Genomic DNA, 26,142 nt, shown 5'->3' with positions numbered 1-26,142 from the left:
GACAATCAAAGTATTTTTTTGAACATTTTACTTTCACATTTTCATACTTTGAAGTGCAGCACTGTGACGTCTGAACTGCTCATACCACAAGGATGAGCTCATTTCCAGAGGAAACAGAACTAAGTATCAAGACATCATTAACAGATCTGCTGGGACTGGAGTTCATGACAGCTTTTAATTAATCATGAACAAGTCAGTTCTGAGCAGACAACCTACCACTGATGACAGCATTAAAAAGGGGAAGAAATACACTTGTGAGGGGGAAATAAAACAACATTTAGTGTTCCATTGACCAACCATATGTGAACAATTTGTTTTGCCCCAGCATACAAATCTTGTAAAGTATTTCATTTCAAACTTGTCGAAATTGGAAGGAAATTCTGTTTATTTATAAAATTTACCAAACACCAGAGTTGAGTATCTGTTATTATTAGGAGAAGATTTAACTTAAAAAAAAAAAAAAAAGTTAAGGAACAAATGTTCCTTAATTCATTAATAAACTTAATTAACCTAGCTAGTACTGACAATAGCCCGGTGAAATCATCCACATGACCAGAGAGAATGTAGCATGGCAATATTCAAAACAATTTATCTTTTCTCTGGGAGGTTCACAATGAGACTTTCCAACACTCTAGGACTGATACTAGCAAGAACATAGTTAGACATGGTAATTAATATCCCATATGTGTTAGTACTTCCACTAGCATTAGATTAGTGAAGGAAGTATCTTCATCCTAATGGAATTTAAGGGAATATTTGCATTTAGAAAAAGGGAGCTTTTTATAATTTCACACTGGTTTAACCATATAAAATGTCTCTGTTCTCTCTAAACATGATATACTTTCATTACAGAAGTCATTTCCTTCCAATATTAAAATCCAGCAGAGGCTTAAGTTACTGCCTTTACATTAATATAAGAAAATTTAAGACAGCTTCCTAGGAAGGCTGAAAGTAACCATTGTATCATATATACTGGCATACTGCAGATCATTGTGTGGACAGAAATCATGTGCCCCGCCAAAGGATTACAATAAGGCCAAACATTTCAGTTTTCAAAAGCCAAAAATATGTTACGGAAAAAGGGAGAAAGAACTGAAAAAAAGAGGGTGATACAGGGCTAACAGTGTGAAAAAGGACCCTACTACAGGGGAAGGCAAAAAATCCCTCAAGCTTCCAGCCAAAGTGATCAGAGGGAAATTTTCCTCCATGTCTCTTCGCTGGCAATCAGCAAGTCTGTACACATGTGAACCATGCACTCGAATGGATCCTCTCAAAGCACTGGTTCACCCTTACGTGTCTTATCTCTAGACATGGCTAATCTTCAAAGATCCCCCAAACCCAATTATGCATTAGACAGAAAAGCTAAGCTTGTTATACAGGCAAGCAGCTGAAACCTTGAATCATAAAAGTATGTTAGGGTGAACTTCTTTCACAAAAGGCTAAGCCCCCATTCAGCATTTTGTCTCAATAATCCAACATATCAAGGAAAACACCCCTTTCTTTTTCCTAGGCTGTGACCAGAAAAAGGGGCACCTACCTTCAATGTTGGATAGAAGATGGCATGTTTTCCTCCTTTATTTCTGCAAAGCACGAAAACAAAATAGTCACAACAGGTTTGGTAGATTCCCATAGGATTTTTAGCTGAGATTAGAATTCAAAGACAGATTCATTCCTTCCCATAAAAAGGAAACAAAGGTAGACAGTGCTGGAGAAAACTATTGATTTTATTCTGAAGAAGCTACTACTATTAAAAATAAGATACATCAGTATGTTCAGCATATGGGACTTAATATGCCCATATCAAAAGCAGAGACTACTTGCCATTTGGTAACTGGTATATTTGAGATTTCTTACCTAGTGGCCCTTCTGCACTGGAGGCTGAGGGACTCTGTCTCCAAAACCAGACACTTGTACCATCAATGTCCATTTGGTCCATACTTGCACTCTAGCTACTTTAGTTACAGAGGGTGGGGCCAAAATCTTCTCTACTTCTCTTCCTTTTCTACTGCAGATAAAAACTTCTATTCCTGTCCCTGCTCTAGTGAAGATACAAAAACAGCACACGAATCCGAAGCGGAAGGGAAAGGATGGCAGGCAGAGGAAGGTACGCATGAACAAGGTGTCTGGGAAGTCAAGTATGCAACCTTGGCATTGTCCTGCAGGTATCAGTTCCAGGAGTATTTGCCAGAAAGGTCCCTGGGACAACCTCTCCTGACTTCAATGAGCTTTGATGATGCTAGCAGGACTAGTGTTGGAAAGTTCAGAACAAGACTGTACAAGCAGAGACCTGTTTTGAGGAGTCTTTGCATAGAAACTGCATCATGCCATATTCAAGCCACAGCAACAGAAAAGGCCTTTCAAAACATCAAAAGAGTGGAATACAGCTTCTTAATAACTAACACCAAGTTTGGAAAGGTAACTTTCATGATTAAGATGAAATCCCAAACTTCTCGAGGAATAATATTTCATCCAAGAAAGAACTGGTCATAGCAAAATATAACACAGCCAGAGTTAAACAAAAGAAATTCAATTACTCCATACTAGTAGGCATTAAGGAGGACAAATCTTAAGAGAAGTGAAAAGGCTGATAGCTAAAATAGATGCTCCAAGACAATGCAAACTCAAAAAGAAGCTCTCGTGATACAGATTGTTTGATATTAGATGTAAGTAAATGCACTGAGATAGCCTGTTGTAACATGATGTAATATTATTAAAGAACTCTCAGACAACAGAAGACAGTTACACCTACTAAATGCACATCTGAAAAAAATGAAAACATTTGGATGTCAGGTGCAAACTGGCAAAGATTTTCCCAAATTCCAGCAATTAACATCTCTTATGTTAAACTAAATGTGACTGGTACACAATGCAAAGACAAGGCAAGCTACACGAAGTATGGATACTGTTGCTGTACTTGAAAACACTAGTAAGGAGAAGGACTCAAGAAACAGGTGGTCCCACAGCACCACTTTACCAGTTAGAGCAGGAGGACACACAGAGTGCATGGACAGACCAAGCACACATTGCCGGTAAAATCTCCTGACTCAAGTAAATGCATACTGTTAAGTGGAAAGTGCACAGGGACAAGCACTCAGAGGCAACAGCTTTCTACTGCTATTTGTAATGGCAACTTTTGATTCTTTGACTGCTAAATGAAAATCAGTAGCTGTGCTTTGCTTAAATATTCATGATTTGATTTCTTGGCAGTTGCAGACATGCACGATTTCCAGGTGAGATGCTTCACTAGTGAAATATATGGCCAGGCCTGGCTGCCATTAACATTCAGTGTAACCAAACCTTTGCAACACAAAAGTGGTGACTGGACAAGAGATCCCTTACATACCCCTCTTCTGCAGTTGGCTGAACGGCTGCAGATGTGCTGAGCCACACTGCTGCCTGCCAGGCACAACCCAGCAAGTGACGTTTAGAGTGATTTTCAGATCCAGTGTATTTTATGCATCAAAACTTCTTCTAGAAAGCCCACAAATAAGAATTTCCAAAGATTGCCTTTCAAAGGCAAACAGTGTAGTACTGACAGGTTTTCCCTTTCCTGCATGTTCAGTTTGCAAGGAAACATTTAGGGAATGTGTTTGAGGAGTGAATCCCAGATGCCTGCCATTCAAACAGAGCCCTCAGATTTACTTTTCTGAGTACAAGCTTTCATCCAGTGGTTACTGTGCCTCCAATTAGACTTTTCATTGAAGATCAGTGAAACAGCACTTCTGATTTATTCCTTTCTAGTTAACACAAAAGACCTTATAATTGTTTGACACAGACAAAATAATTTCAAAACAGGATACCAAAGAACTCCAAATGAAAGAACACAGACTCCAGTCCTTCTATGCAACTACAGAGAAAAAAAAAAGAAGAAATACTGCCAGCCAACACGTAAATATTTTTTCCTGATAACGAATACACACAGCTGAGAAGTCTCAAAGCCAGGAGAAAACTGCAGGTTGAGAGAACCTTGGAAAATTAAATTTAAGATATAAAGGTAGTACAGGTTTTAGGGGTTTTTTAGGTTTAAAAATATTTAAATCAAGAAGGTATTTAGGAAAAAGCAATGTAGTCATACTAATTTTTTCCTTAAAGCCTCATAAAATGTGTTTTATTTTTAGCAGTGTGTCTTCTTTACATTATCAACACACTGCATAATACACAAGATAAAATTTTGTAGATGTAATAAAGATCTTGTTTATATAATTTTATAAAAAAGAGAGGGTATATAAAAATAGTGAATTATTATAGAGGCTTGATAAGCATCTGCTGTTTACTTAAAATCTGCTGTAAATGGAATTTTCCTAGCATCAGGAATCCTCTTGTCATTTCACTATGAGAAAGATGAGACAAAGAAAGCTACCACCCTGTCTCTTCAGGCTCTTTCTAAAGAAAACACTCCCAGTCTTTTTAACTACTCCATCTGAAAGTCCCTTGATATTATTCCTATTACCTTTCTCTACAGTCCATTCAACTTGCTGCAAGTTTGTTGGTTGGCCAATCTCTTCACAAGGACTTATAAAACCAGATTCTTATTCCACAACCTTTTCTCAGAACTATTTTTGGCTGGGTTACTGCTAATCACCGACCAGCTCAGTGTACTAATCTCACATGTTCTGAGTAACTGACGCTCAGCAGATAACTTAGATGGATAGCTTCTTAAGATATGATTTTCTAGATATCTATTTAAAGCTGGTTTTACCTTGTCCACTCCAATTTATTTCTCTCTCGAAGCACTCTTACGCTACAATTCAGTGCTGCCGTACAGATCACAAACAGCAGAATTTCCATTTGCTGAATTCAGTTGCATACTATAGTTAACTCGTAATTCATTGTGTACTGGACCATGCCCGAGAATATCTGCAGAACAGCAGGTAAATAACTGTAACTCACTTTTTGTATTCAAAGTAGTGTTCAGCAATTTGCTCATCCCAGACAATTTTTGGTTTGTGCTCCTTCAGGGTTTCAATATACCTAGAAATTAAAAACATAGACATAGAATTAACTTCTTTGCTAAAAGCAGTTACAACAGTAAATAACAGAAATTTCTGAAAAAGCAATTTTACCGTGTTTAGACGTTGAACATTTTATCAAAAATATCCTCTAGCTAACAATTTAATATATCAAGTACAATTAATTTTCTCAGCCACTTTTATAATTTGCCACGTTTGCATTTTTAGACTTTTTTGAAGCAATGAATGAATTAACATTCATCAGTTGACAAAATCTATAATGACACATGATTACAGTGCATCAATATTTCTGCAATTTGATTCTTATATGCCAAAACACAGGAACTGAAGTCGTCTCTAGGTAGTACCTAATTAGGTCCTCTAAGGTCAATCAATGCAATTCTAAATCATAAGCCACTATTCTGTGACAAGAAAAGCTCCTTTATAAAAAGGGCTCAGTAAATCCTGTCAGAATGAACTAAAAAAGTATGAAGTTTGTCTACAATGAAAAGTTACTGCCAAATAACTTTGCATATGAATTTTCACCACCACTAGCTTGGCATTAATTTCTTGCATGGACACTTTGAAAGTGCCAAGGCTACTGCCAAAGCTCCTGCCAATGACAGAGGCCACATGGGTGTCATAGGAATAGTCTCCATCACATGCTCCTCCCTCTCTTCTGCATAGGGATCTTCTACATCTGCATCTTTGGCGCCCAAGAAGGCTGAATTCAGCTCTGCTGACATTTTTCCTGACTAAACATTAGGGGGGTTATCTGGGCACTGCCCAAGGAGCATGGGGTTTCTTTTTTCCCTTGGGACTGTAACAGGAATGTGATTCCAAATTCCCATTAGCAGTACTCCATCTTTATGGTAATTACATAAAGATATCACAAGCAAACAAGGTGGTTGTAAGGTACCATTAATTAAGACTATTTTTCTATTTCTGCAAGAGCAATTAAAATCATCTCTTCCATAATATATCTCAGTATTGCCATACTTTATCTGCTCATGACAGGATTCACAAGGAGAAATTAGGCTTCAAATCTACTTTTAATATCAGTAAAATAAATTAGTAATACTTTTAAATAAAAAATTTCCATCTCCTAAGCAAAACATGTTATAACTGATTTCCATCAACCATTACCTTGACCCTGTCAGTGCTGAAATTCCATCTAACTATATACTATCAAAAAAAGGGAATCAGTTCATATTTCTGAGTTTATAAAAGATTTATTCTTTCCTTCCATATTATTCTTAATGCAACTAAAGCATTCAGCATTGGAGGGAATATTTTCTTTCCTTTGCTGTGGCTTGCTCAGTCCTACGTAGGTAAATATTTAACCCACTATAAGAAACTTTAGAAAAGATTTTCATCTCATATTTAAGCCAAATGAAGTGCCTCATTACCCAAACCAGGCAAGCTATTTTAGTATCTACATAGGCAAACATATGGCAGCAGCTACTGCAGAATTTCTCAATACATCCATGCCCTGGAAGAATACAACTTTTCAAATAATTCAGTTAAACCTTAGGACCTTTCCCTCCCTTTTTAAGAAATACAAAATCTTAAGTTGCCCTGCTAGACAAATGTGCAAAGTGATCCAGTTTTGTATATTTAAAATTCAGAGATCACTTTCAACACTTGCCCCATTCCAGAATTAGTAATGACAAGAGACAGCCCTCATGTGGAACACAGGGCCAAGAGGTTACAGCCCAAAGACAAGTGTTATCAGCCAAGCTATCCTGGCACATAGTTTTCTTCCTTTTAGGATGGGAAATACTAACATCTCTTGCTAAAAATCCCAACTGAATTAAAGAATGTTCAGCATAGGCATGAACAATGTTTTAAATAAGAAATGTATCTTGCAGCAATTTTTATAGCCCATTATATGTAAGGTGAACTGTACAACTAGAAGATGGAATGCATGTATAACTATTATTTTAAAGTTGTTCAGGCATGCATGCTATTTAATGAGATCCCATCCAGACCTTGCACAGAGAAGTTACTTCCCTTGCTCCTGCCTCTGGACATTTACCACCATAGTATGCAACAAGTTCATCTTCAAATCACATCTATGGTGATGATACAACCTTGTGTTGTGGGGAAAAAAAAAAGAAATACTAAGGCCAAAACTGTTGCAATTTCCCACTAATCTTGGGTGGTCTGATTGAAACACGTTAACTTGATTTTTACATTGTCTCTATAAAGGACAATAAAAATTCAAAGTTGTTATGTTTAAAACAGCAAGCTCCCATTTGCTTCTGCAAATCAGGCTTCAGACCTTTCAACCAGACCACAAGGCTGCTGTGAAGTCTGGAAAAGCTGCCTGTGCAGCAACACACCAGAGCGGTCACAAAGGCTTTCTATTGCCATAACTTGGGAATAATCTGTTCTTTTCCTGCAGCCCTATGTCATAGTCACAGCTCATTTGCTTGCAGTAAGACAAACAGGGGCTTTATAGACAACATCTCCCAGATACACCACATCTCCTGTTATCTCTGGGCTCTCCCAATAGGTGCACTGTAAGAGGAAGGGTTCCTGTATAAAACTGTAGCACCTGTATCATAGCACACTTGCCCGACTCAGACTAATGCTACCCAGGCACTCCTAACATATTATTTCCTAACTGATGCAGTTCTTGACTTAACAAGTGCTTGAAATATGTCATTATTTTATTAAAAAAAAAAAAAAGCAGATTGAAAAGCGCAAATTTCCTTCACACCGAACCACACAAGCATGGGCCATCAGAATGCCTGGGATGCAGGCACACAGATTCAATTCCAGCTTCCCAAGGAAGGAAAGGGATGGGCAGAGATAATCAATCTCACCACACACAGCCCTCCCTCTTCTTTCCACCTCTCACCTCATTCTTCTCCTTTCTGCTTTTATTTATTGCTTTTTCTCTCTCCTTTCTTCTTATCTAATTCCTCCCTGTCTCTCTCCACTGCCACTGTCCCAGCTCTCAGCTGCTTTTATGTTCCTATCCAGACTCTAATTTATTTGCTTCCTCATCCATCAGCTTTTACTAGGTTTCTTCTTTTACCAAGCTGCCTCAGCAGCTAGAGTATGATAAACACTGAAAAAGCTCAGCTTCACTGCCTTGCACTACGTATTCCCTGGGAAGTTGTGGCCATTCACAGAGAAAGTCATGCTCAGCTTCTCCAGCCCTGGCCTGAAGCAAGGTCAGCGCTGATGAAGTTATCCGGAGAGTGTTGATGCTAGCCCCTAACAAACCTCCAGCGCAGCCTGTCAAAGTGATAAACGTACACGGATTATCAGGAATAGGAACAAAAGGCACATGCCACCTGCATGTTCGCCTTGCAAATTTCAAAATACTTTTCTAAAACACATAACTGCCATCCTGGCTCAGTTAAATAGGTCTGGGTTTAACTTAATCAAAGCAACACATTTTTCCCCAAAACTTTCCTTCTGAAATAGCTAAACACTTAAAATACCAGTTCAGTTCTGACAACTGGCTTTGAAAGTTTAAAAGTTATGGCCTACTAAATGCATGGCTATATAATGCGAGCATGTCTGGAAATGTGACTGTAAGTCCGCCTGCCACCTTGTATCCAAGACTCAGCATCTGCAGCGCTTTACTGCAATTTACAGCCGAGGCTCTGCCAAAATGGACATTTCTTGGTCCACAGACACAGTTTATTATTCTTACATGACTCTGTTGGTTACGAAGCCACTGGGCGGGGCTGTACTAAAACACAGCCTCTTCAAGCATTCCCGTCGGTGGAACAAATGGGAAGCCAAAACATACACATGATGGAGTACCTGCAAAGTCAGTTCTGTTAAAGCTGGTACCAATGAATAGCACTAATATGGCTGTGCCTACACACTACTGCACTTTGCAGCACATTCAACTAATAAATACCTTTATAAATATATATATATTTATTTTATATACATATATATACATATAAAATAAATTCCAGGAGAAAGGTTCTTAGAGTTTATGGCTGGTTCTCCTTTTCCAAGACACTTTTCCACCCAAAATATGAAAAGTGGTATGTTGCCTTAGGGAAAAAAACAGCAATCTACAGCTCCCCCCCCCCAAGAAGATATTTATCTTCATGGGTAATGCTTTTTTCACCAAGAATATGAAGCAACAAATCTTTAGTATCCTATCTTTTGGGTCAAGAATATACACGCTAGGAAAATACATAGCTTCGTCTATAATTTTTAGACCAGGACTGATTTACTAATGTAAACATTTTTAATCCTCAGGTGCTTTGCTTTACTAGAACCAAGTCACTCTTCAAAATGGTACCACAAAACAGCTTTAGAGAAAAGGAGATCAATACTGAGCATACATCCTAATTTCATGCTTTCTTCTAACGCAAAATTCTTTCCTCAAGCCTCACATGAGCAAAGCTCTGACTAGAAGCAACAGGTCTTTACATATATACGGAAAAGTCAGCCTTCTTCTCTCTTTTGAGCATTTAAACTATGTGATTTTGGGTGATGTTTGTTTGATCTTCTGTTTCTGGGGACTCTCATTAGCTCCTGCAGCAGCACACTGGGCCTGTCTTCCAGCACAACAAACTTAAATGACCCAGTGAAAGGATAAAAAAACAACTGTTTAGCTTGTGGAAGGGTTAGGGGGGAGGAATAAAAGGGGAAACAAAGACTCAGGCTCATATTTATACAGAATAAATACCACCTAAATCCTTATGCCAAGTGCTGGCTCCAAGCTTTCAGGGCTGTTGAGTCAATAGCAACCATTAGGTTGAGGAGTTTGACAGGAATTTCAGAAATTTAAACCAGGGCCTCAAAAGCAACAAGTTAAGCATACCAAAGACAAAACCAGACCATCCCTACCCTCGGGTGCAGACTCATTCCTAGTTAGGAGGAGATTATGCATAGATGCACTGGAGAAGATCTGTACCATGCATTTTTCTTTCCAGTCAGCTTCAGTTACAATAGCCGTAGCTTAGTTATTAAACCCTGACCATATCAGCAGTGCATCTCACAGCAACAGTGCCTATGCATGGTAATAAAGGTTAAATTTTAGACTGAACTCGATAGGGTCTATCTTCCTCCTTTTCAGAGTGTTGTGTCTCTTCATAAGAGTAAGAGAAACTTGTAGAAAGCTGTATTCTGAAGCTCAAGAGTCCAGATTTCTGATGCAAAACAAATATACAGAAATACCTCCGAAACAACATTTACGGCAGTACCACTGAGAACACTGCTCAGCTTAGTCCATAACTCCCCAGCAGGATGGGTCAGCCTCCCCACTGCTCTGCACATCGGGGCACTGTGCAAAAGGACAAATATGTATCTTCAAAACAATTTTTTTTCAGGGAGGATATAGCCTATAAGTAAAAAAGTTTTTACTTAACATTGAATTTTAATTACCATGACACACTTTCATCTTTTAACTGTTCAGGCTTTTCTTAACCTATTTGCTTTTTGGTGTGAGAAAAAATCATGGAATGATGTAATCTAGAGGCATTTCAAATCTTTAAACAGAAAAGGTTTTAAAACTGAGCAAAACAGAATCAGTAGTAAGAGAAACACTCTTTTTAGAAGGTGCTTTTGCACTGGTGGTGAGAGAAGAGCTGGAAAGATGGGCATGGGCCAAAAGAAATGATATAAAACTGTTTGATGGGCTGCTATAGTTAAGAAATTGTCAAAAATAAGTTTTATATTCAAATATTCCATTTTACAGCTGCAGCAGAAATGTTTCACTGAAGCTAGCACTTGAATCTCAAGAATATTTTTATCCTTTTCTGTTTTCTTTTTAGAGGATCATTTCTAAATAGCCCATGCAAAATTGCTGAATATACTGCTAGCTATTAACCAAATTCAACCATGAAACTAGCAGTTTTGATAAAGAACCCTTTAAATGGTAATAAATAAAAACATGAAAGGAACAAAAATTTGATAAATAAAAAATAATATATAGCTATTTTAAGTTCCCACTCACTTGATCCCTAAAATTGCAGCATACAAAAGGTAGAGAAGTCTTGCAATTTAACTATCTTTAGATATTAGCCTTCAAAATAGTTTTGTGAGCATGCAAAAATTTATGAAAAGACTAGCTGTACAGTCAGTAATAGTATAATACTATATATATGCATATAAATATATATATATATACACACACACAGAGTTGAATAATAAAGTTCAATAATAAATAAAACACTGAAACAAGTTTTCACCACAAAGCTCCCACCACAGCCATTTTGGCACTTTTTTATTCATCTCCTCCCAGTATTCGATGTTTAGTAGCATCATATTTACAATATATAACTATAAAATGCAAACTTTAAAAGGTGGTGAAGTTGTATCCCATTCTGTCCCTTTCTTAGGCACTGAAGAATCTGGACTTTATGAACACAAATTTCAAGAGCAAAAAGATAGGTTGTCCAAGAAAAAGATAGCTAGTATGTATTTTCTGGAGGAACAAAAGAATGCAATAAAGAAATGCAAGCAGAAATACTAACTAACATTAAATCAGCTTTTACCCTGAGGATTTATGCATGAGTGCAGTGGAAAGCACATTCTAGAAACCTTATTTATTCAGACTGCGTAACACGTTATTCAGAAATAGTTCTCTTAAGATTTTCATATTATTTCATGTAAGACAATCTAAAATCGAATACCGTTTGCAAGTGACACCAACCTGTTCATTTTCATTATTGCATGGTGCCTTGGGTAAAGCTGTTAAAGGATCCAAGTAGCAGTCTAGAATAGAAAAATCTATAAACAAGCATAATCTTTCTCTATTAATCTTCTCTCTCTTGTTGCCCAGTCCTTCGTTCTGTCAGTTTTTAAAAGCCAGTAATAGTATTTTCAAGACTTCCAACAGAGTAGTTCCATGGTGGGTGCATTGCTTTTAAGTTTTATAAAGTCATTCTCATTGATTTCTCCCCAATACTTCATCACTGTCCTGACAGATGACACTTTTCAGTGAAGCTCTACTTATTGCTGACCTTCTCCACCAACCTAAGACAAGCTGCTACCTTGTGCCGTGGTGCACAAGCCAAGCCATGATGCACCAGCATGATGAAAAGGGGCAGGAGAGCCTCAGCAAGATTTCTCTCGCTGCTCTGGGAACTTAGAAAATGCCACTTGTTTAGCATTCTCATAGCAATTGAGAAACAATAATACTTCAGCGGACTTAATTCCAGAGCGACAGCCAAGCAGACCTGTTTTACAGAACTCGGGAGACACAAAAGACAAGGCCAGGCTTTTCAAAAGCATGGCTGAATGAAGAACTCATCTTGCTTTTGTCTCAAGAAAACAATCATCATTAATAACTTTTAAAGTCTTACTATGGATATAGCAAACAGCACACACATTACAGCATTTCCACACATACAGGTTGACATTTTAATGATGCCCATTATGCTCTTTTAAATTCAGAGAGGTTTTATACAGAAAAAGCCCTGTTTTAGAGTACAGTAATGGTACTGAAAACAGAAAATATCTTTTTTATGGACAGAAAAAAAATTACATAAGATGCCCTTGACTTACTGCTAGAATCCAACTTTTCTTTTTCTAAGCTAAGGAAGATAAACACTGGGTTGTTCGGACTAATCTTTCTTTCTCTTTTTAGTAAGCCTGTGTTCCAGCTGGATTGAGCCTTTTATTACTTTGGGCTACTTAGCACATTTGTCTCTATGCAACGGACCTCAAGACGGAACACTAAAGTGAATCAACAGTTGACTATTCTGACCCAAAACTTGCCATACATCTCATAGCTTATCTGCAGACTATGAAGGAAAGGCATCCTGCAGCTTTGGCTTTTAATCCCAAGATTAAAAGGAGACCTGGACAAGGGTTTGAAAACTGAAACAACAGTTGTTTTTAATTAAAACTACAATTTCTGTCCACTAGGAAATTCTGTTTAAACACAAGAAAAACTGTTTTACTATAAGGGCAACTGGACACTGGAACAGGTTGCCCAGAGAGATTGTGGAGTCTCAAGCTGATACTGCTCGAGCAGGGGCGTTGGACTAGACAATCTCCAGAGGTCCCTTCCAACCTCAAACACTTTGCAATTCTGTAAAATTCTGATCCTTTACTTTTACATCCTGAACCATATGAAAAGTGAGTATATTTTTAAATCAATACATATATTTAGATCTATGCATATAAAAACACAAATATATTTACAAAATGAAGGCTGAAAATTCTGATTAAAAACAAAATGAAACAATCAAAACACTTGAGTTCATCTTGGGCAGCACTCTATCTGCTGGAGCTGATTTAGATGTATCCATTCTCCTTTCTCGCATAGTATTTCATGAATGTTCAGTCACAGAAATCATGGGAGATAAAATTCTTTGTCTTTTAGGTCTTTGTAGATTGGGCTACATCTCCTATGACACAACGCAGCAGATAGGCAGATGCAGTTAAAGCATAATTGACACCCCTCTGAAAATGCTGTAATCTAATCCAGCTACCCAAAATGTTTTCTATTTTGGTTAACATGCAGAAAATGTTTTAATTCGTTCTTTTTTATTGAACATTGTGTAAAGTTGGTGAATTCAAAGTGTTCTAGGAAAAATTTCATCTTTGTGGGCACTATAAATCCAGCTGAAAGTACTCTAAAATGCATGACTAACTTTTCTCAATATAACCAAAACGGTTCTCCTTCACAGAAAACAGTTACAGTTAGATATGGATCAAAGAATACAATTAATCATACGCACGCTGGATAAAAAAGTGACAACACTGAATCAAAACCTTAAATATATAAATCTGACAGATATGTAAAAGGAATATATGAAAATATCCTGAAAGAAAATAAGATCTTTATTTCTAAGCCAACAGCTATTTCCCAGACAATAGAGACATAACAGACTGAGGCAGAGCTTTGCAGATCTGTTTGTATACCTTTAACAGCATGCAGCTGTTCAGCAGCTCCATTTTATTTTGTGACTACAGAGATTTCATTTTTTCATTCTTTTCTCTTTTTCAAGACACTTACCTGGGGCTACAAAATATGAACTTTTTTGCAGTGCAAATCATTCATGATAATAGCTGTTTACTAAATTGTTTTTTGTCACATGCATCAACTTGGCGTTATTTTCTATGAGGAATCTTCCTTGCTCTGACTATAACCAAAGTCTCAATTTCTATCTAAAATATCAGACAATCTTTTCCCTTGTATTTGTTGTTAGTCATAGATTTTTTTCTTTTTGATTCATCAAATCTAACACATGACAGGGCACTATTTACAGTGGGGTTTTGTTTGGCATCTTTTGCTGTCTTGACAGAATGAGTTCTTTGTCTTTAAAAGCCTGCTACAAAGTCAGGGCATCTATGTCTGCTCCGGCCAAAGGGCACCTTCCTGTCAGGCAGAAAATAGGTTAATGGAAAAATAGCTTACTACACTAGAAAAAAAGCAGGATTCAGGCAACCTCCAAGAAACAGAAAAGCTCTGGAGAACTAAATGAAACAGAGCACAGATTTATGGACTAGCTCACAGAATTCGGCTATTTACTCATACTGAACAAATTTTAGTTAAACTATCAGATACACTGCTGGTTCCATAGACAACGGATTTTTTTTTTTTTAATGAACTCAGTATATCACTCAATTTGAAGTCTTCAGTAAATGCATCTCTTCATTTGGTATTGATTACCTTTATACACATTTTGAAAACTAAATTTTTCAAATGTTGCATTGCCTAAGCTGACTATTTCAACAAAAATGTGATGTTGTCTTTGCTATTCATCAGAAAATTACTACAAAGTAGGCATTCTCCCGGGCAAAGATGAACATAATTCTCTCTCCAATTAGGAAACAGGTCACCTTAAGGTTAATATATATATTTTTTCTACTCACTTCTGTTATGAACTGCACCAAATAAAAGTTTCTTACGCAGTCACATTTAAGCAAGGATCTTCTCCGTTCCTCCCCAGTTTTAAGTTGAATTAAGCAGCAAAGAGAAAAATTAGAAGATGTGTAAAACACTCTAACGTGAATCCTTTAATAATTTAAAAACGGATCTGAAGTAGATGGTCCTCTCTCATATTTCCTATTTTTTAATTTAAAATGTTTTCATCAACCATTACAACTGTCTCTGCTATACACCCAGGACAACTTGAAAAGCCTAGTTTAAAGCAGATAGTCAAGACTATATTTTGCAAATCTGTAATGCACCATACTGTGAAAGCAAACTGATTTTCCTCCAAATTCATACCATACACCATCAAAAACACAAACCATGGATAATATTAAACCTAATAGAAAACCTAAAGACACACCAATTGCCCCTGAAAAAAGGAATAGGAAAACCCTTTTCATCAATTATTAAAAATCACTGCAATTGCACCACAGGGGGTCACTGGTCCCCACAACTGCTGATAAAACCACCATTATTTATACAAACACAATTAGAGTACTGCATGCAGTCTCTTTTGACATCCAAGTTGATTCCTCTGTTCTATATTGTCTAATTTCTACAATATAGCTTGTTTACACTACACAGGAAAGTGCCAGTTCAATAGTGTCCTATTGTACCAGCACAATATAGCTATTCCTTGCAGTGCTGATCAAAAGCCAAGTGCTATTTGGTGAGATATTTAGCATCTGCAGGCATGCAAATTGTTCTAAATCGGTTTGAAAACATATTGTTACATTATTCAGGAAAAGACAATTTCAGTAAAATGGGAAAAGTTGACATGTCAGTAGCAGTTATAACACCACATGTCAAATCATATCATCTATACTTAGCTATTAAAATACTGTATTAATTTTATACTTTATTTTAAAATCGAAGGAACATTATCACTATTTATTATGATGTGAGGAAAAGGAGGAGGAGGATATATCAATTTTGCTAACTCTAGTGACAGAAGTATTATTAAGGAGAATATTCAGCAAAAAGGCTTTGTCAAAGTCCCTAACTTTCTTTTAGGATGCCATTTTTTGAGCAGAACTTCCACCATTCTGAAGAAAGATAAAATAATGGGTTTCTCACTTCTTTTTTTAATCACTTGCCTCATTAGGCCTCTCTAAACCACATATCAGGGGTTTCTTCTCTCTCTTCGGACAGGATTTGTAATCTGGACCTTTCGTAGCATATGAAAACAAAGGTTAGAATATGGAAGTCTGTATCAAACTGAAATCTTTCTAGGGGCCTCCGCTATACAGATGACCGCACTGAGAAATAACCTTCTTGTCAGGACAAGCTTCATACTATTGAGCTGTTTCAGACGATTATACCAGCACATGCAATTTGCAATGCCAGAATTTGCTTCGAGGGCAGTGAAAGCAGTCCTTACTCCTACCATACCAAGGTAGTTTCCACCATAATCCAGGATGAGAATCATCTCGGCACCAAAGGCTTTAACATAATATATGAATTTCCACTGGAGACTAGGAATGAAAGATTAAATAAATTATACTGAGTAATAAATAATAAATCCTGCTGTCAAAAATAAATATATATAATGTATAAGTTATGTAACAAGCATCTACTATGTAGAAGAGAAGAAGCTGAGTCACAGAACTGTTAACCTTACAGAATTTGAAACCCCTAAAAGTGCTTCCAGGCTTCTAAGAGAATGAGTATGTCTAAGGGAGACTTGAACATTTGAATTGTTGAGAAGCCAGTAGGTGATTTTTTCTTGAAAGTCAGGAACAAACCACCACTCTGGCATTACTGAAGCTTAATGGCTATCTCTCCTAAAAGAAACACAGGTCATAGTTGATTCTTAAAGATGTATCACCTTGCAACAGTAGAAGTATTGGTTCTTCTTAGACTGGGCAATACATAAGTTTAAGTCCTGCTCCAGCTCACCCAATATTCTGGCTCACTACACAGTCTGAGACAAGACATAGTCCCTCTGCTTAAAGCTTTTTCTCAGTGTGACGAAAACTAATGCTTCTTTATCCTTACAGGCTTGTTTCAAGAATCAGTAGTTTAATCCTAGCAATAGTCCTTGAAGATAAAATTGCTAGTTTAAGGGTACGTTTTCTGAAACGCTTACGTGACCCTCAAGTGAGGTTGAAGCATTTTCAAATACATTAGTCTAAGTACAATACTGTGTTCCACTCCTCCAGGAATTGACATTATAGCCAAAGCATACGAAAGAGTGATGCTGTATATCTTTGGCTGTGAGGCTGAAAAAACGTAGATACATGAATATATCTGCAGTTCAGCTGCAGCTGTAAATAACAGAACACAGAACTACATCAGTTCTGTTTGTTGCATGTCAGGTTGAGGTTTTTTGCTCAGATTCTAAAAACCTTCCAAACTTTCCTCAGTTTTATTTATAAGGTGCTACATAGTTCAGCCATGAACTTTGCCTTACATTGAATTTGGACTCTAGTCCAGGGCAAATTTAGATGGTCTTAATTCAGTGTGTAGGAGGCTAACTGTGATCCACTCCAGCTACAAAAATGAAGGTTGAGGGGAAAGTCATCTACTTTGATATCCTGAATTCTTCCAAGGCCCACTTTGGTGAAAAAGGTAGAGAGGAAAAAACCTACATTACTTTTTCCCTCCTTGACTAAAAGGTCAGACGTTCCTAATGCCAGTGCTACCATCGCTGCTAACACTTCCAGTTGCTTCTTGCATCCCAATCTCTTCAACCTTACCTGAATTAAATCCATCCCAACACAAACTCAAGGTCAACAGCAATGTCGCCCACCACATTAAACAACAAAACCCAGCAGGAACAGCTTTTCCTTATCGTGCATTAGGAAAGGAGCAGCACAGCTCTTCCAAGTCCCCATCTCAGTCTTGACTGAGCTGGGTCTGGGGTACTGGCAGGCAATGTTTGTGGTTGCCAGGAGGCCTGTGTGAGGTAGGTGGGCGCTCAGCCCCACTGTTCCCAGAGGGTTGCCAGGAGGCCCTGGCGAAGAGAGCTGATTAGGGCCAAAGCCCATGTAGAGCCTGGTTACAGAAAGGTTACGTACGCTTGGTAGCAAAGGGGAAGAAAAGGGAAGGTATGCAGGATGCAAGCAGTTGAAAGCACAAAGGACAGGAGAAGGATGCTGTGATTCAAGGTGAAGATCCACTAGTAATGTAGCTCCCAGGCAGCCTTGTCTAGTCAGGTAGAGTGCAAAACTCACAGGCTGCAGGACTCTGAGTATGTAAAACTGGCCCAGGGCAGCAGCAGCCGAGGAGATAAATGCTGGCTCTGTTCTTCCTCCAGAAATAGAGTTACCTCCACACAGAAGCAGTACTGTCTGCAGGGAACCAGAACTTCAGGTCATGAACAAAACCAACTAGAGTAAGAGATCATAGCCTGAGAAAAGTGACCGCTATTTGCATTTCATCTGCTTCACAAGATGCTGAGAGCGAGACACTGAAATGTTTCTCCACTTCCACCTAGCCTCAGAATAAGAGTGTCCTTTCATAACAATCACGTCAGACCAAACATTTCCACCACCACTATCACTGCCTGCTCCTCTTTGGCCTCTTTAAATGACTTTTACTTTTAAATGACCAAGCTCAATATGGCAGGCAGTTTATCTTCAGTGAAAGAAGTCATAAATTCAGGCCCAGACTGAGTGGATTCTAATTCAGGAAGGCAACTATGCTAAAGGAAAATCTGTGGCAGATCAGTAAACCCCCTAAGTCTCCAGTGTCCTAGGAAGCTATGAACTACACAGTCTTTTCCATCTTTTGGGACCAAGTTAAATGAAAAATGAAGAACATTTCTGCTGACTTTTCAGTTCACTTTCCATACTTGGCAGAGGGTTTTTCTTCTTCTCAGTGGACCAGATTTTAGTCACAGTTATATAGAGTTATCCTGGATTTATACCAATATAATGAAGACAAGACTTTCAGCTTTTGTTTTTGAAAAGATAGAATGATGACAAATTCATGCAAATGAATATTAATCTCTCATAAATAATGCAAATCTCATAGGGCTAGTACATTTTTAACATGCCTTAGAATAATCTGGATGGGGTATAATTCCTCCACTCTTGGCATGACTTGAATTGAAGATGGGATATGAAGTAATAAAGTATACCTTATCCAATGAGAGTGGAAATTTATGCCTTTTAAGAAACTGTCTTCATCAGGGCAGTTAAGTGAATACTTGAGAACATGGATTTTAAATCTCTTGTATTTGGCTAAACTAATACATATGCATGTGGCAATATTTAAAGAAAAATGACACTTTTCATCACGGAAAAACAGCAGAACATATTCCCTATCTTTGCATTAACTCAGACAAATATTTGTATATTTTTGTTTAGTTTCTGCTGGACAAACATATCTGTACTACTGCTAAAATTTGTTAAGGTTATGATTAATTTTTAAAGCAACCAACAACATGCATATATTTATTTGAAAGGTTTTTCAAAAGAATATTCACTCAAATCAAATGGCAGCACTCTGGAGCCCAAACTAAGGGACAAAATAGTAAGTGTTTGCACACTCATCCTTGTACGCTGGCAAAGGTAAAACAATTGGGCATTTATGGATCTAAAGTGGTTTCGCATGCAAACATATTAAATTGCAATAACACTTTCAAAATACTATCACTTTGCACTCCATATATGACTCATCCAACACATGAAATAACAACCAATACAGCTATGTAATTAATAAGAGAAAAAAGTTCTTAAAACACTTAAAACACCTACTAATTATAAATCTAAGCAAGTTAAACATTAACAGAGATGATGATATGCATGTAAGAGAAGTCCAATCCATAAAGCCCAAAGCAAAATGAAACAGCAAAGACTGTCACCAAGACATTAATAACGAAAAACATAGTGGAAGAGAGACTGATACGATGCAGAAGGAAGAAATAATGCCTTTTTTAAAAAAACCTGCACAATTTTGAAACGACTTGGGGGAAAAAAGGTTATCACTTTTTTTCCCGCTTTCAGCTGCAAACAACACTTTTTTTCAAATGCCCAAGAAAAGCATTTGATTGTTTTATTTAAAAATGGATGACAATGAATTAAGTCTGGCAAGATATCAAGCAAATTCACTGCCACAAATTAGTCAACTTTTCTACTGTGCAGCAGACCTGAGGGGAGAAGTAAACCTTCACTTTTCGTTACAAAGGGCCATTTCACAACTGTACGGCAGAGGTGCCACCCGGGAATAACTCTGAGCCCCACATGCCTAATTATTTAAGCTCCTGCTACAGTCATGCACAGAGATGAGGTATGAATGACGTTGTTAAAAAAAGAAAACATAAAAAGAGAATGATAGCAAAGGTAGAAGATGAAGAGAAACAGATGGCACTGGCAACTGTAAAACTGCCAAGCCCCAAGAACATGAATGACTTGTGGAGAATATTGCTTGGATTAGACGAAAAACTTCTATCCGCAGTTGTTAAAAGACTTATTGACCCGTACTGGGATTGCTAAGGCTTTTGCTGAGCATTATTTTAATTGTGCTTGCTTCTATATAAGGTGGAGGGCTGTAATCTGTTTCGTTCATTCCCCATTGCAGCTGCTGTGTCTGTTCCATAAAACTCAGTCCTGCTTAGCAAACATTGTAGTCTACTATACTGCTACTGCACCATTTCAGAAGCTCTTTTATTTCTGTTTCCCTCTGCAGAATGGCGTAGTTTTTTCTCTTTAAGCAAAGAACTATCACTGCTGGATGATGGATTCTGCACTTGGCATCAAAAGATACTTGGTGAATCAAGAGAATCAAAAATTACCTCCTCAAAACATGAAAAACATTCAGGTTCTTGGCTTTTCAATAGCTCTGATTCCATGAACTGGTATCAGTTGAACTAGTTTTTCTGATTGGTTTGTGCATTTGCTGACTCCAAATCCCAAATACTACGTTGTGAGTAACCCTTTTTTTCCCCAAAGCTCCACACACACTAGTGTAGATTATCATGATTGCTCTCTCTGATCAAAGCCCAAAGAGTTTCAGTACAGGAGAGAAAACTAAGAGGAAAAATAAAAAGAACCTGTAGTAACACATGACTGACAGTCAAAATACAGAGGAAAAAAAGAAAGAAAGAGAAACACTCTGGAAAGAGCACAACAGATTTTATTTTGCCCTTTAACCAGGTGGCTATCAAAACAGGGAAGCACAAAATGCATCACACATGTTATAGGTTTCTTAAGTAGACAGGAAGCGAGAGAGGGGGAAAAAAAGAGTGAGGCCAAGAGATGTTTTTTATCCTTTAATCTTTCTGAGTAAAAACAGGAATTGAAATATGCTGAAAACTGGTCTGGATCAGGGGAATGTAGAGACAGTTAAATTATTAGAACAATTAATTTATATTCACAAAATGTATTCCAATTACAATTGGCTCCTGACCCTTTCTGGCCCTGTAACCATGGCAAGAACCTCTTTAATTACTTGCCTTGTTTGCCATAAAATACAATTAAGTGGTACTAATTATTTGTCATGAGATATTTTAAATATGTAAAAGGCTAGACAGTTGCTATAACAACATAATTTAATGAAGATGATTGGAAGTATTACAGATTCATGACTTATAATTGCTCCTCCCATATCATAAGCCTTTTGAACTGTATCCCCATTTTCAAACCTACCAGCTTTGCTGCAACTTACTATTGTGCACCTACAAAAAAAAAGAATATACTGAATACAACTATGCTCAAAGAATTCAAAAAGTCATCAAACTGTCACATCATTTCACGCTTCAGAGTGACGCATAAACATTAAGCAATTCAGAGAGAGGTTGGTAGCTAGTGATTAAAATAAAGAAGCTATCTGGAAACAAGTTCTTCCTCTAAAAGAGTCTGGGATAATGTTATAAATTAAACTAGACAAAAGCAGTACCAATCCAATCAGTAGTTGTAGGGATTTTGTATAATAAAGCAGTGACTTCTCTTTACAAGGGCTGCAGCTAAATAGGCCTCAATGTATAAATATTTCTTCAGAAATATTGTAACGGTGCTAGCAGATACAGTATCTAGAAGAAAATAACTCAAGGCACATATTGAAAAATTATAAAAAGTCTGCAATTTCTTTACATGATTCCAGATATCTTCACTGTGTCCCAAAAGGATGCCTGCTCATGAAGGGAAAGCGGAATCTACGATTTTACCAAGTTAACACACAGGAAATAGTTTTAAGAAAGTATCTTATACAACCAGATTGTGTAATCTCAAGAGCACTTTGCTCTACCTAAAGCAAATTATTCTTCATCATTTGAATTTGGCTGATCACTCAGGTTCAAATTTTATTCTTAACATAATCAAAGGATGAATAACTCAAGAGAAATTTAGAAAGCTTCCTTAATTTTACAGATACTGAAACATCATTCCCTCAGTAAATGATCATATACTTTTAAGTGCAAAAGACAGTACCTAAGCTCCACAGAACCAGAAATACTGTTTCATTCCAGCAAACAGGTTTATGTTGCTTATAATCAAATAAAAATAACATAGTCAAGTTTTCATACCTTTGCATTTGAATTACTGTATCTGAAGCTTACACAGTATATTTATATTTGCTTTTATCCAGAGGCTAGATCAGTCCCTGAAAAGTTTCAGCACTAATGGTTAAAATTGGTATCAGTCACTGGAATTTTTCATGCGTTATCCATCATTAGCGACAACCTCAAACAGAACAGAGGAAAAAAATTCTTGACTGATGTCTGATACTCATCTTCACCACCAAATATTCCCTCATGCCCTTCTGACTTCTTTAGCAAGTCAAACCAAATGAGTAAAGATAGCAGACTTGGATAAAACAAGAGTGATACTCACAAGTGCTTTTGAAAACCCACAGCTACCACTTTGCAATATTTTAAGAAAGTATCAAATCAAATGTTTCCCTCATTCCTTGAAAAAAGGAGCAACACTCCCTTCTGCTCCACTGCTAGCCCATTTTAACAGAGCATAAACACATTTGTTTCAACAAGTATTTCCAAAAGAGAAGTTAGCTAAATCCTAAATGAAAAACTATTCAAAACATTAAGACATTTTAGTAACATGAAAGTAAAACCAAAAATATAGAAATAAATCCAGAAAGTCTATTTAGAAGTCATTAGAAAAGTCAAAGGAATAATGCCTCCTCCAAACCAAAGTTATCTTGCATTGTGTAGACAGCAACAGCTTTTTTGTTGTTTCATTTGATTCCCTATGTGTCTACTATTAGGTGTAATATCCCGATTCTATGACAAAAAGGAAGTTTGAAGTTTTGTTTCTTTTTCAAAAGTTTTTAGAATCTTATAGAAATTTAAGCTTATTTTAATCTTAAAATGCATATGGAATTTCAAAAGTTCATATCTTAAAGTCTAAGAAATATTTCAATAACCTACTTGACTGTTTTCATATAAAAGTTAGTAAGAGGACATATTTTATCAACTGGGGGTAAATATAAGGGCAATATCATCATCTTTACGACTCCAGCACCAAAATCAGAAAAAAGCTGGTGGAACATCTGCTTTACAATTAACCATAGGATTGATCAATTGATCTAAAATATTTTAAAAAAGGAAATGAAATGAAAAGGATCAAAGTAGTGTACAGTCGGAAGAATAAAAGTATATTAGGATTAAAACCATTTTGCATGTGCAAAAAAAGGTAATATTAGAAAGTGATGCACATGGAACATTGTATTTTACCTTCAGTATTACTGCTGACACACAGAAGGATAAGAGAGTTACATATAATACAAACATCTGCAATTTTTTCACACAGTACTTAAGTCTACCAGCTTAGACTTTTCACAGCTATTTAAACAAGCATCAATTGCTAGTGGATTTCCTCTTAAAACATTTCCAAGGGGATGTAGAAGATTATGTGATCTCTTATTTAGTATGACTTCCACAGCTACTAGGAAAACAATACATTCATTATAGCCAAATACCAAAAGTCACATCTTACAATTGAGATCTGGTAGATTGTAGGATGATTGAGTGTACTCCATCTCACCCCCACAAATACTGAAGAACATCATCCTTATGTATAAAAATAATCCTTCTGCATGGGCAAGTACTGAAAAATGAAACTGGAACATCACATCTTTTTCTGAAAACAGCCAAGATGATTACCTTTAGCACAAGCAAACAGAATAATTTAACTTCAGCACCTCTTGAACTTGACTAAATGGCTGCTTAACTTTCATTGCCTTCAAAGTGTATTTTAATGTAATTATGCAATCACTGTATGCAAAACATCCTAATAACTTTCATAATTTATGTATTCTAAAGCATTTTGAAGGCTAATGAACCTTGCTGTTTTGATTTATCATGCAAGATAACCTGGTTAGAAAGATACTCAGTTATTAGGAAGCCACTTTCCCATAATGCAAAATGGAAGACGTCTTCACTACTGGAGCAACTACTACAAAATACATCCTACTGATAAATAAAGGCTACTTGATTCATGCCAAAATTTTCTATAAAACTATATGACTATATAATATATAATAATAAAACTATATGACTATAAAATATATGACTATAAAACTATGACTTCAGAAGTGTGAACAACCGCTCTATTCATATTTTGCAGAGCAGGGGGGAATAATACCTATTTTAATGCTGCTCTGGCATCTTCTAGATGCCTCACCAGCATTATCCAATTAATCTTCTGAGCATCCCATCTTGCAGAGAGAGGAAGAGGCAGAGACATTACCACAGGTCACCAGCAGGAGTGACGTATTGCACTGTACTCAAAATCATCACAGGAAAAGGAGCCTGCCAGGGCTCCAGAACAGGGTGTTTCTAGATTAGTAAATAACTAATTAACAAATAGGTTCTTGAAGCAGATCTAATCCACAATTTTAATACAATTATATCAAAAAAAAGAAGTAACTGCCCACCTGATGAACATTTTTCTTCTTTGGTAGTTAAAAGAAACTCTTGATTAATCCCCAGCTTGTTAACACTTTGAGCATCACATCAGAAGCAAGGTTGTAACTAGATTCCAACTTAGTGAACAAGCTTGCTTCCTGCTTCTGAATCTAAATAAGGATGAAGTTTATTAGGCACCAGGGAAACTTCAGGAGTCTGTAGTTATGTTGACAGGTTTTGTTGATAAAGTTACAACTGGATTTCAATTTAAACAACAAATTTTCTTAGTCTTGGCAATGGGTTCCTGGGTTTTGATGACAAAGTTGTAAATACATTTAGCAAAAACAATTAGATGTAATAAAACAAATTTGCTGTATAAGCCAAAACTAAAAAAAGGTTGGAGGTTTTTGGTTTTACAGGTGACTGAAAAATGCCAGAGGACTGATGTCAGGTATTTGAGCTGTACTTTACTTTCATTTGCCCCTTCTTTGAACCTCAGAGGGCTAACTTGCTTGGATGCATGTAGAAGATTACTGTGAAGTAATTCAGTAGTTTTATCTACCATGTTGCAGAGCACAGCTCTGAGAGATGCCAAGTCTCTTGTCACCTTGTCATTTGCTATCACGAGTTCAGAGACAAGAGCATCAGATCCAAGCTCTTGCCATTGCTGGCTCTCCACATACACTCCCAGAAGAAGATTTCTTTACTAGGATTGTCATCAACATATCAACATCCTGTACGCAGTTGTTTCAATGACAAAAAATAAGCTCTTCCTACCTCTTCAGGGCATTTCTGGAGTATCAAGTAGGCAGCATGGGCCAGTAAGAATCAATCTGTGGAGTGAAACAATTGGCTCAGAGGATCCAGCGTTCACACAGCGTGTGTTTCAGAAGGAGTTACTTTGGACAAGCCCTAATCCGCTTCCAGAGACTGAATGCTCACTAAGAGAGTGAAATAAGAGAACTCCTGCAGCACAGTTCCCGCTTCAAATTTGTCCAAAAGGAGCTTATTTTGGATACTCCAAGACTGCTCTGCAATGTGAATTAAAGTAGTAGAAATAGGAGATGATTCAGGAGACTGACTTCAAAAGTGTACTCCAGAAACAAACTAAAATATTAATGCAGATGCATCTTATGAAAATTCAGTCACCACACTATTTTCAAATGTGAGTTTCTCACTAAAAAGAATGATCACATTTCTTTCTTTACAGTCTATACACGGTGCATCTTTCTCATCCCTCCCCTAAAAACTGCATTTTAAAAGTCTGTTATGAACAGCCCCACTATATGCCAAGTGCCAAGTCAAATTGCATTATAATGATTACAACGACCACCTGAATAATCAGTTTTACCCCAGGGGATGAGTATCCTAAACATGCATGTATAAGATCTTGATTCTAGTCCTAAATGCAGTCCAAAATCAGTCAGATTAGTAAAATTTGAAGGAGTGGGACCTAGGAGTTAGTGCACAGAACAGCTTTCAGAGTTAAACACACTATTGCTAATTTGCTG

General features: G+C 37.0%; 1 protein-coding gene across 2 annotated transcripts in view; it reads right to left on the bottom strand.

Moving 5' to 3' along the window:
• The window catches only part of CHID1 (chitinase domain containing 1), a 118,281-nt gene that overhangs the window by 861 nt on the left and 91,278 nt on the right, over positions 1-26,142 (bottom strand). For both annotated transcript variants that reach the window (XM_064513170.1, XM_026108266.2), the window contains exons 11-12: positions 4,891-4,971; positions 1,538-1,580 (exon numbers count right to left, since the gene is read on the bottom strand). In XM_064513170.1, coding sequence (XP_064369240.1) covers positions 1,538-1,580; positions 4,891-4,971 — 124 coding nt within the window. The remainder of the gene's footprint in view (positions 1-1,537; positions 1,581-4,890; positions 4,972-26,142) is intronic.

The sequence above is a fragment of the Dromaius novaehollandiae genome, chromosome 5, assembly GCF_036370855.1.
Source record: "Dromaius novaehollandiae isolate bDroNov1 chromosome 5, bDroNov1.hap1, whole genome shotgun sequence".
Taxonomy (NCBI): domain Eukaryota; kingdom Metazoa; phylum Chordata; class Aves; order Casuariiformes; family Dromaiidae; genus Dromaius; species Dromaius novaehollandiae.
This window is presented reverse-complemented; position numbering and strand designations above follow the sequence as displayed.